Below are 12,886 nucleotides of genomic sequence, written 5' to 3'. Positions count from 1 at the left end.
AAAAGGCCCTTTAATGTCTTAAAATTGCCCTATTTCAGTTGCTATTGTATAAATTCAAAGAATTCTTATCTATAGCACCAAGGAGGTTGAAAGTGGTCGATGGGCCCCCTGGAGTTCTAGACTGAGGTATTTAATTTTGTCCTGCTGATACGCCTGACCTTGAATTAGGGCTTCTATTTATATAAATTAGTGTATTATCTCATCAGCATCATTTAAAAACATGAACAGCATCAATAAACACCCTGTCCAGAATGAGAAAAAGCGACTTTTTATCTCCGACTCATCCATGCTGCTTCTGACCACTGACAGGAGCCCCCCCCCCCCCCAGTTAATGCTCTGTCTTCCTTTAGCGCCCCCATTATAAACTGCCTTTCCTTTCTCCTCTGCTGTCCTTCCGAGGCACAGCGCTTGACCTATGGTAACTTAACATCCGTTTATGGAATGACTGAATGAACAAAGCAAGTAAGAAGCAAGATGATCTATTAAACAGGATGCAAGCCCAAGGGACAGGAGATATTGGTCACATTTTAATTCTGCCCATGGTACATTGTATAACCTGGGCTAAGATATTTTCATAGTTTTGGTCCTCAGTTTCCCCTATATGTGATAATGTTTGCCTTTCTTATTTCACAGGTATAGAGTGTTAACATTTGTTATTTTAATGAGTGTATTGGGACTCTAACAAGAAAGTCTCTTTAATCCTAAGGTTAAAAAAATGGTTTAATAGTCATGACCACAATAATAGCAGCTATAGTAGCAGCAATAATGGGCCTGGAAATGAAAAACCACTCCTTTGTCATTTCCTTGTTCTGGGTCTTAGTCACTTGATGAGGCACTATGTTTTAAAAACCCTTCCAACTTTTATCTATTTAGTAGATACTTAGAGTAGTTTTCACTGTCAATTTGTATCTAAACTATGTTTCTCATTTCCTCTTACTAATGGGTTATTAAAAAAAAAATAACCCATCTACCTGACTTCTTGACTTCTTTTTGAAGATATGTACAAGAGAAGCACTTTGTTTGAAGTAGAGAAGTCAAATAACCGATCTACCTGACTTCTTTTTCCCTCATTAGCTACCATAAAAGAGCTTAGACTGGAGCAACAGTGTTGCGTTAGAATCCTGGACTGGCCACCTAGGAGCTATGTGAAGTTGGAGAAGTTTCTTGACCTCTCATTTTCCTCATTTATGAAATAAAAATAGTACCTATGTCATTAATAGTACCTATTAATTCAAGGGCTAAAAGGGTTACTATTTGTAGAAGACTTCAAGAAATGCACAGCAAGTGCTTTATATTTGCTGAATAAGTAAAATTAATATATTTCAACTTTAAAGAACTTTCATTATATGTATAAGATAAGCACTTTGTTTGCCCCTTAAACACAACACTCATCTTTTTGTTTGTAATATTTTTAGATACCTTTTCATTTAAAAACAAACTGTTTCCCTCAATCTTAATTAAACTTAGAGATTGTACCACATCTTGATTCTTTATGACCTGCCCCAAAGCAGATCTAAAATCCTAATTGCACACTTGTATTACCTTTCTACCTGAAAACATCCCTTTACATCTTTCATTGCAAAATCTAGAAGGTCCTCATCACCACCCAAGGATTAGACTAAAGCAACCCGTCCGAAGAGAGGGCCCTCCAAATAGCACGTGAGAACGGGGCCTCTTTTCTCTCTCCTCTGTGACCAACACCCAAAGATTTCATTGATGGCCTTTGTCCTGACTTTACCAACATGACTCCTTCTTACTTGTGTAAATGTGAACAAGCTTTTATATGAATTTTCATACTAGAAAAGTCTGCTCATTTATCACAAAGCATCATTTCAATCACAGGCTTTTTTCATCTCAGACGTGCTCAAGAAGAAATGTGAAAAATAATTCTTTTTCTTTTTGCATAGAATCTACTAACATTTTAACAAACTGATTTTTGCTAAAAATGAGCGTAATAGAGCAGTTTTTACAAAACTGAAAGTAAAGGTTTCTCCTGCATCAAAATACAAAGGATTATTTAGCTGACTCCAAGAAGATGGATAAAATTATGATTATAATCATTGAATTACTGAGAAAGAGAAATATATTATACACAGACCAGAAAAGAGAGCAGGAGAGAAAGGTCTGTAGTGGCTTGGCTGCTAGAGGACATTTTTACACTCGTGCCAGCACTCAGTGCTCTTCCCATGAATAAACCATATGTCCATTTTTATACGCTCCCTTTCACTGAGATCCTGCTACTCCACAATGCTCCCTTTGTCCCAGTCCCTGCCTCATCTTCTCCCACCAACTCCACCCCTTGGGTCCCCCACCCATAGCTTCACCTCCTTGGCTAACCAGTATTCATGCCATAGCTACCAACTTGAACATCTGCTACCTGAAAAAAAATCATCTCATTGCCTAACACCCTCCAAGGCAAAAAGTTTAAAGGATTTCAGCATCCTCAAAAAACAGCCCAAAGGTGTGGGGTGGGGGGAAGCGTACCTTTACCAGCTCAGTAAATTCTAAATTCTATGTATATAAAGATTACATGAGTAACGCTTTAAAAATTCCTCAGTGCAAGCAATCTTACCTTACCAACAAAGTCTTTTCTTTCTTATGCACAGACAGAAACCCACACATTTTATTTTATCTCATTTTTGCAACTGTCTCTTTTTCAACATATGAACATATAGAAGAGAAAGTTCTCTATAACTCTAGAGAACAAAATGCCAGTATTTCCCCTCTTTCTCCTGGATGGTTTTCTCATTTTTTTTTTTTCTGTCCCAAAACACTTCCCCAACTGAAAGATAAGGAAATATTTTCACTGAATTAAAGTGAGCCCTGTGTTAAAACAGCTTGCCCAAATCCAACCAGAACCCATTTTTTAAAACTTTCTTTCAACATTTGGTCAGTAGCTCTCTTCCGTCCACACACTGTATCAGCAGACTCTTCTTGAATTCCCATCACCATATACCTTTGCCCTCAAGCTTTTACTAGTCCATTTCCTTGATATGTCTGCACTTAATCTGATTCCATCCTTCATGCTTTTTTCATTATTCTTAGTTCATCCACACCACATAAATTATCACCTTTGTTTTCAGTTCCCCATGTGCCCCATTCACACCAATTCCAAATAAATACTTCTGATTTTCATCCATTTAATCTAAATTAATTCATACTCCCTCTCCCCATCCTTCATCCCCACCTCTGCCTCCCTCCTGTCCGTTTCTCTTTCTCATAGCACCTACTCTTCCCTCCATGCTTGGCTCTAAGGGTGCAAGGTGATGGCTTCCTGTGTGGTCTTAGAAAAGCCCTGGTCTACGTTAGTGTTAACGTCCATGGCCAATGCTTGCACGTCCAGTCCCACCCTCCACAACTGGTGTCCATGAACATAGTCACCTGCACCCTGAAAGTGCAGGAGTGAGGACAGAAAAGCTTCTTGTTTTTGCTGGTATTTAACTTTGGCTAAGTGGCTTTTGCTAGTTTACATTAAATTGTTTCTTTTCTTTTCATGAAATCCATCACTAATCAACAGCAACAGTACTAACTACAACTAACCCTGTGCTATCGCTCAATAAGCTCTTACAAGTGTTTTACATATAGTTTCTCATTTAATCTTCAAAACAATCTAGGAGGTAAACACAATTGCCCTATTTTACAGATGAGGAAGATGAGACTTGGTAAAGATAAATAACTTATCCAGGTCATAGATCTAAAAAGAGTCAGAGAGCCAGAGCTCTAACCCAAGTCCACCTGCCTGTAAAGCCCAGCTCTCACCCATTACGCAATGCTGCCTTTCCACTAATGCATGGTGCCTCCCTGAGCGACTCTCCTGTGGAGTCTTTCCACTGCAGTCCGCCACGTACAGAGCAAGTATAGGTGCTGGGGAACATCATGAGCTCCACCTTGATAATTACTGAGTACACAATGCACCAAACAAAGCACCAAACAGCACATCGCTCCAAAAAGCTATCCTAACACATCTGGGAAGAAGGGATAAGAAAAGGAAGAAAATGCTCTGGGCTCCCCCTAAAAAGAAACCTCTGCTTCCCCAGAGCTATCCAGCCACCATGCTAGGCAGGACGTAGCCTGTCTTCATGTGAATCATTCAGGAATATGTCCATTGTCATCAATTCCATATCCCTAACAAAACCCAACATTCTCGCTTCATCCTGCTTTCTCTGGTTTCCTGTGGGGAGCGGGAGATGAGTCACGACTGGAGCCTGGAACACAGCAATGTCTTGTCATAACTTTACTAATTGACTTGAGAAAGAAATGGCCTTCACGACAACATCAGAGGAAATAACGCTGACAATAGGGAGCATTAGTTTTGGTGTGTGTGGAGTGGAGAACTTGAACCCAAACTCTGATGGGTAACCGTGAGCGGGACTCTGCACCTGAGCCACAGGACTCAAACATTATGTTGGGAGACCTTCCCATGAACCAAGCAAAAGCCACAAGGGAATTAGTTCAGAATCAGAGAAGTACATGCCTAAGTCCTGTGCTGTGAGGAAGCAGTGTGGGTCCTCATCCTCCCATGGGAATGGCTGTGGTTCAAAATGGTGATTTCTTCCAGTCACATGTTATACATCCCTACTTCAGGAAAGTTCCTCTGTACTGAACAAAGGCATTTCACAGACTCCAGAAGAGTAGAGCTGAAAGGGGCTTTAAGAGCCAGATTATATGACAGATGTGGACAATGAGGCCCAGTGAAGTAAAGGGACACACTCAAGGTCAAGGTCACAGAGCTAGTTAGTGGCGAGTTAAAACTAGAACCCAGGTTTTCTGCTCCTCCAGCCAATGAACTTTGCACTGAACATTTCCTTGGTGACACAGTCCGCAAACCACCAAAGAGCACCAGAAAGACAAGCAGTGAACCAAAAAGAACTCTCCCCAGATACCTCCGAGCTTAGAGCATCACCCACTTCTCTCTAACAATACTCCTATTCTGCTGCTTATACTTTTGGAATTTTCCCTATTCAGCTTGTACAGTGCAAGCAGTAGGCAAAAACCAAACAGGCAATACGCTGTCAGGGATTCATTTAAAACCCACCAGTGACAGTAATTGCTCCTAGGATGCTAAGACCAAGAAGGGACACCAGCCCTAAGCTTCCATCTCAAAGCAGAAAACTAAAGACCAGTTTCAAGGAAAATGCCAATCTCAGCCTTTTCTCTGTAAATCCTACTCTTCCAAATTATCCCGTTGCGCCAAAGATCAGTATGATTCCTAGGAGTCACTACAAAAGTCCGGAGGAAAACATACAGTCCCCGTCGGTCCCCACCAGCCCCTACCACACACATAGCAACGTAATCACTTCAGCAACTCCTCAGTAACAAGCTCATTAAAAAGCCATTCTGCCATCTCTCCATAAAGCATGCGCCAGAGAACAATGCAAAAGCGGAGATGCCAATTAATTATAGAATGATCGCATCTAATGAACTCTGAAACCCTCCTGCTGTTGGTGACTTTGATGAAAAATCAGGGATGCTGGCAATGGGGACACCCCGGCTACCTTGTCTAACTGAATTCTTTCAAATGTACCTCCTCGGATTGCAGTGCTGATAACAACTGCAGAACTACACTCAGAAACAATGAGAAGTGTCAGAAAGTGACAAGTGCATGTATCACGGAGGGCCGTGAGTCACACTACCAGAGCCCCCATTCAGGCATCCTCGGAACTGTCTGATCCTATGCTGTGGGTGGCCCTGCCTCTGAACCCGTCTCACAAACAGGGAGAGACAAACCCGTGTCCCGTGCTCAGGGCATCTGGAGATCTTAAGGTAACAAGTGAGTCATCTGCATCCCCACCCAGGCCCTCCTGCCTCTCTGTCACCTCCTAGTTGGCAAGGATGTCACTTCTTGGAACACAGAGAAGCCCTTCCCACCAGGAGGCTAAAGGAGGGGAAAAAAGAAGAAATCACGTGCGGCCAACTTGTACCACTACCTGTGTGAGTCCTCTGGTGGGCCTTTAAGTGGGAGCTTTTTGTATAAACTTTCCGGCACCCGTTAAACTGACAGCGGTGAACCCTCTTCTTGTTTTCGGGGCATGCCTCAGCCCCTACCCCTCCTTGCTCACTGTCGCTCTGTCCACTCTTAACTGTCCCAGCTGCCGCCACGGCCGCTGCTGCTGTTGCCACCCCTCCCACCTTGACCGAGCTGAGCGCAGCCTTCTTGGCCACCAGTTTCAACGTCACTGTGCCATCCACGGCTGAGAGGGTCTGTGAGGTTTTGACCAGATGGCGGCTGAGCTCAGGGGACGAGGGGGGCGTTAATGAGGTCACTGCGTTGAGCTGGGCCTGGTTGACGGCTGTGTAGCTGTCTAGAGAAGAGCTGGTTGGCTGGAGACTGAGGCAGGTCTCCGAGAGCAACTTGTCCCGAGAGAGCAAAATGTCCACGGCCGAGCTCTTCTCGCAGATGGCCGCCTCCACCGGGAGCAGCAGGGGGTCGAGGCGGCGGAGGCTGTCCTCGATGCAGGGGGGCGGCGAGGCGCGCAGGAAGCAGTCCAAGTCCTCGCCGAAGGTCTCCGAGATCCTCCGGGGCTCCGTCTGCAGGTAGCGTTCCAATTCAAGGCATGTCTGCAGAGGGGGAGAAACAGCTATCAGAGGCAGAGAACAGCGAGGCCGCGTGCTGGGGGGGGGCTCAGGAAGGCACATCCCATCAGGGCCTCAGGGCTGGGAGGTGCAATTCTCCTGCTGAGGCCTGTGACCTTGTTATTTACTCCTTGAACGCTCCTGAAGGGTTCCTAAGGCCACATCATATGAGTTCAACTACCAGAACTGCTGGGAAACTAGAGGCCGGGAAGGGCTAGCTCACACCACCACGGTCCCAGAGAACATTCAATGTTAAATTGACCTTCTGCCCCACAATCCAATTCAGCAGGCGGGATGTTCCACGTATCCCTAAGAGTTCCCATCTAAGCATGAAGCAATGGAATCAAACAAGGTTTTCATACCAAGACAAGACTCCCCAGGGCAACTTCATTTCTTAAGTACATGAGCAAATCACAAAACTAAGCCAATTTTCCAACTTTCTCTGAAGGACAAAGTATGCCCACCCAAACTGACCTAAGGCACAGCAGCCAACATCAAGCCCTGGCTTGGGCGTGGACTCCCCAACCATCAGGAATGAGTATTGTTCTAAAAGAATGCCTTTATAACACCTTTGATGTACAAGACAACTGCCCCCCATTGTTTATAGTAAGTTATTCAAAATACAATTGCTACATATTCTGTAGCAAGGAGCATGTGCCCATTGCAATGGTTTAACATTGCAATAAGTTCAAACATAGCTATTTGACCTGTCAAAGATAAAACCCAATCCAATTTCAACATAAAGCTCTCATCCGGTAAAGAAATAGAGAAAAAGGAACAGAAGGTCAGAGTTTCAACAAATCTTCATCCGTGGTGTACATAAGTCTTTGTAAGATGGTGGAAGCACTTTTGTGGAAAAAATGGGTATTTAAATTTCTGATCTAAAAGCTCTCCTCGTTGAGCATCGACCTAGGATCCAGGAGATCGGGGTTCGATTCCCGGTCAGGGCACAGTGCCTGGGTTGCAGGCTGCAGCCGATCAATGACTCTCATCACTGGTGTTTCTATCTCTCTCTCTCCCTCTCCCTTCCTCTCTCAGAAATCAATAAAGATATATTTAAATAAATAAATAAATAAATAAATAAATAAATAAATAAATAAATAAATAAAAGCTCTCCTCACTTAAAAATCCTACTCTTTCAGATTTTGTATAAAACCATGGTGCTAACTTATACCAGCTCAATTTGTCCTAACTTCTGTACTTCAACAAAGAAATACTGATGGCAAATTTAAATGTGACTAGCTCCTAATTTACTGCCTCCGTAGAGCTTCTATGTTTTCAACCAATCTTCTGATTCTAGTCTTTTATTCTGTTAAGAATATATTTTAATGATATACCTAGTTGTGTTGTATCTGTCAAAGATTTTATTGTGGTGACATTTCAAAAGATTGGTTCTGTAACCAGCCTTTGGTAAAACTCTGCATTACTGAGTAAGAAAAACTGAATTTTAGCTATGAATCACCTTTGGGTCTCACTGTTGGTTTTTAATAGTATAAACTAATGACTGGTTCCAATCTTCATTCAACACTCATGTCACAAGTGTTCATTCAACTACTGTGTTCACAGCAAGGTGCAAGGTTCTCTATGTGTTAGAAGGAGAAGACAGTAATAGGTCCATGTGATGTAGGAACAGAATAAACAATTACAAACTAAAAATGGCATGAGTTTACAAAGCAAGGTGATAGCAAGTAACATAGTAAAGTGTGGTTGTAAGTTCCTAGGAGATGAATGGGCAAGGAATTCTACACTCTATAATGTGGAGGTATTAATCAAGGAAAGCTTATTGGAAAAGTACCTTTGATTCTACTTTACTTACTAATTAAAAAGTAGCCCTTGCCAAGTAGCTTCCGACCACTTTATATTTGAAAACAGCACTACCACCGTCTCAGGTCTAGAAATCTGCATTATCCTCACTTGCCCCTTTTCTGAATTCTATGTCTCAAAAATTTCCCTTTCCTTTCTCCATATCATTGCTGGAAATTAATACTTTTCTTCTCTCCAGTATTAAAACCCTCAGTTTTGGCTCCAGTCAATTCACTTCTGGATTAAAAGATCTCACTCGTGAAACCTCCCTTAAACCATCATCCACCAAGCACAGTGTCTGGCACTCCACAGGTACATAATGTCCACAAAACAAACATAAAATCAACTTTACCACTACTTTAATCATTCTAATCTACTCTGCACTACAAAAAAATCATTTGCTGACACCCTGTCCTGGACCATGCTGAGGCTAGCAATCCTAGCCTAATAACCACTAATACCTGTGTTCTGGAACACAACTGTTGGGCTTCTTTAGCTTTGCCCAAAGGGCAGAACCAGACCTCTGAGACACACGTATGTTCTAGGTAAAAATCAGCTGAATTACAGGTTATAAGCAGTACTTGAGGCAGTTCCCTGCCTCACATGCAAGTCCTATTTTACACCCCCAGTCACAACTGTCTGTAGATAGAGCTTTTGTATGCCATGTCCTCTTACATACTTTGTAGCTCAAAGATTTGAAAGACACTAAAAAATTGCTATGATTGTCAGGAAGCTCATAACTCTTCATATTCAGAGTTCTGAGGAATTGAGATAATCTAAACATATTTACATATTCTTCTGGGAGGATTAAAAAGTAACCTATCCAGTATGCCCTAGTTTGAGTCCCAGGTGCACATGGTCACGCTAACAGTCTAAGTATGAAGATCACTAAACTGCACTAAACTGTGGGAAAATCTGGACCACCGAAGAGAGGCTGTCACTTGCAATCTAACAGAGGGCATTCTTGTTCCATCTGAGAATTACAGAAGCATGGGTACCCATTAGGATGTGCTGGATAGCCCTATGAAATCATTGTGGAACATTTTTTGTCTTGAGAAATCTACTTTTTGTAATATCTGCTAGAGATAAAGCTTAGATAGAGATCTGTCAATCAGAAATTCATCAAGAGTGTTGGAGATTATAATGTTAAGAATGAGGAGGGTTTTAATGTTAGATTATTTCTAAGGCGAAGAGAAAGTTAGTCTCCAGTGTTGTTTTTTAATGATTACAAGAACTACCTTAAGAAATGCCTATGATTTTTAATTAGAATCTGAGGTATCATTTACACATAGATTTTAATACACCCACACAGAGGTGTATACAGAAATAAATGTGTATATGCATGTATGAGTCTACAGACATATATTGCCTAGCTTTGACTATGGGAAGAATCTACAAGCAAAGACACCTCAGTAGCAGTGAATACATCTGGCACTGAGATCTTGGTTTCTAAATATCGCTATCCAATAACGAAACCAGGACTCCTTGAAGAAATAGTTGATTCAAAGGTTGGGTCAAAGAATAGAAAAGATGAGCCTAGAATATCTTGTGGTACCAGAAGGTAAGGAAGTGCTCATAAAGTAATGGTGCTATGTCAAAGAGACTCAGGAGTCAACTTGAAGTTGCTCTGAGTGACCAAATCTGGACAATATGAACAACAAAAATGAATAATGACAATAACAGAGTCTAATCCATGGAATAAAATTAATATCTATGACTCCATAGTGATATAAATAATTGAATAAACAAAGAAGGGTCAGCTCCTTGTTACAGTAAAATTACAATTAATAAACATAGAAGGAATGATGGAAATAAAAAATTTCCATTAGGCAAACAACAAAGTAATAATGACTATATAAAGGTAAGAATCACCAATGAATGTTAAAATTAGTAGATGGAAATATAATGAGAAACAAGATATTTGCCTAATCTCAAAGTGTTTGCCTAATCCCAACAAAATATTAATTACAAAGACAAAAATTAATAATTTTACAGTAGAGAAACCTGGCATGTACCACCTTAACCATATGATCAAAGTTGGCAGCACTAGTAATAAGACCAATAAGACCCATTTATATCATGCACCCCCGATATGATAGGCTGACAAGGACACAACCTTATTCTGTGTCATTCCTGCTAAAAATACATAACCTCCATCTAATCAGGAGAACACATCAGACCAATCCAAATTGAGGGGCATTTTTACAAAATAACTAGCCAGTATTCTTTAAAAGTATCAAGGTCATGAAGAAAAAGGAACACTGAGAAGCTGTCACAGATTGAAGGAGACTGAAAAGATATGACAACTAAATGCAATGAATCCTGGCGTGGATCCTGGATTTTAAAAAGGACGTTGGTAGGGGAAAATATGTATTTCAAATAAGGTACATAGATTAGTTAATGGTATTGTACTAATGTTAATTTCATGGTTCTGATGGTTGTACTAGAGTTATGTAACATTAGGTGAGGCCGAGCAAAGTGTATATGGGAACTTTATTTACTATTTTTGCAACTTTTCTGTCAGTCTAAATAATTTCAAAAGAGAAAGAGAATAAAAGAAAACACCCAACATCAAACTAGGAGTATCTCCAGATTGTAAATTTGGATACGGAGTTCAAATATTTGTTCATCCACCAAAACCAAAGATTTACTCTGTCCCAGTGACCGTGTAAACAGCACACTCCAAATTGGAGCTGGCAGATCTCAATTTAATGACAAATTATGTATGTCTGGTACCTCATCTTGGAGAAATGAGGCTCCCCTCAGCCTCACCTAACAATATGTCTAAAGGCTTAAGTCACTGGCTCAACCTCTACCCCCTCAAATATCCATTAGAGTCAGCAATGTGAAGGAAATGTGCCCAGTGGGACGTGATTTTCTTACTGACTCACAGATGAGCTCTTTGAAGGCTTCTGATACCTCAACTTTGAAATGCATGGTTTCTTCTCCTATTTCCTAACATATAATACATGAAATTAGTTTTGAAATGATCACTTGAAATCTTTTTAAATACCTTCTCCATTTTGTTCATAGCCTTATTACTTGTTAAAATATGTTTAAGAAAAGAGCTAATCCAGGACCCAGTTTAAAAAAAAATTCAAACCTATTACTGCCATGCCTACTACTTCTATGATATGTTCCAAAGTCAGACGCTGAGGGAGAACAGGATACCCCACGTCTTGTAGCACAAATTAAGTTCACCAAATCTCTTTGCTATTAGCAAGAGATAGTTAACTTTCACGGGATCAAGAGATACGTAAGAAATTTGGTCATATAGGGGAATTGATGATGCCAAGATTACAAAATGACTTTCGTTCAGCCTGTCCTTATCTCATCATAAATTAATAGAAACTTGCCAGTGAGGATTACAAACATCTCTAGCACTTTTGCCATTTCCCCAGGATATCCTTTACCTGTTTTTCCTCTCTTCACTTTCTGTTATGCCCATATGCTTGACACAATCTTTCACCTTCCCTTGCACTAATCATTTTCATTCAAAGTTCAACATACAGCCTATTTCTTTCAAGAAGCCTGACCTAGCAAAAATGGAGTTAAGAAAATATGCTGACTGCCAAGTGTTGAAAGCCACCCCCTCCTCAATCCTGGAAAATTGAACAGTATCTCCAAAATGAATCTAAGAATCCATAAACTGGTGGTACGTCTGGTTTATTAAGATCATGATCTCCTTTTAAAAGCAATGATCATAGTAGTTATATCACATGGGTTTTCAAACAATAAAAATAATCATTTACAGCTAAACTTGTACCTGTGTTATCTTGGACGGCAGAGCTGTCTCAGTGTCTGAAGTGGTGTGGAGTTATAAGAGTTAGAACTTTCTGAAAAAATGAGCTGGAATCACCTCACAACCCCATTCTATCAACACCACTGTAATTATATCTATGTTTGCTTTGGGCAGACTCTAGTCCAGGTTCCTCAATGACATCCCTTTAAAACTAACTGTTTAGAACACAAACTGTTCTAGTTTTTATGTGTGTCTTTTCATTTGAACAGAAGACAAAGTCATTGGTCCAATATTTTTGCTACCACTCAATACTCTGTCATTACGAGTAATTATTTGAAGTCTTTGGATCATGTATAATTGAGTCAAAAAATAAATAAATAAAAGAAAGTACATTTTGCTTATTTTTTTTCCCTGGGATAATACAGGGTCATTGAAATAAAATGCTACCTATGTTTGTAATCAATAATTAGTCATTTGAGGTGCCTTTACCCAGGTGCGCTTAATCCTAAGTTATTTCACCTATTTCATTCACCTAAAATATTCAAGAGTTAAAAGTGCAAAGAGAAAACAAATTGGAGAAAGAAACACAGATGCAAATTTATGGAGAAAGATTGCTTCCCACTTCATGGAAATTTGCAAAGTCATGCTTCTTCTGAGATCAGACCTTGACCTGGTAATGACAGTGATGATGCTGATGATGCTTTTTCCACTGAGGAAGGGGTGGACTTGGGTTCCCAGAAAGAATGCTCACCCAGGTAATTGTACACA

The 12,886-nt window shown here is 40.6% G+C and overlaps 1 protein-coding gene across 2 annotated transcripts in view; it reads right to left on the bottom strand.

Moving 5' to 3' along the window:
- KLF7 (KLF transcription factor 7) overlaps positions 1-12,886 on the bottom strand; it is an 85,979-nt gene that overhangs the window by 40,825 nt on the left and 32,268 nt on the right. The window contains exon 2 of one of the 2 annotated variants that reach the window (XM_087819622.1): positions 5,925-6,558. In XM_087819622.1, the coding sequence (XP_087675748.1) occupies positions 5,925-6,558 (634 nt within the window). The remainder of the gene's footprint in view (positions 1-5,924; positions 6,559-12,886) is intronic. The other variant, XM_016196706.2, reaches the window with a different exon arrangement.

Source organism: Miniopterus natalensis, chromosome 8 (genome assembly GCF_054644295.1).
Source record: "Miniopterus natalensis isolate mMinNat1 chromosome 8, mMinNat1.hap1, whole genome shotgun sequence".
Taxonomy (NCBI): domain Eukaryota; kingdom Metazoa; phylum Chordata; class Mammalia; order Chiroptera; family Miniopteridae; genus Miniopterus; species Miniopterus natalensis.
Note: the sequence above shows the minus strand (reverse complement) of the source record. Positions and strands in the feature narration are given on the sequence as shown.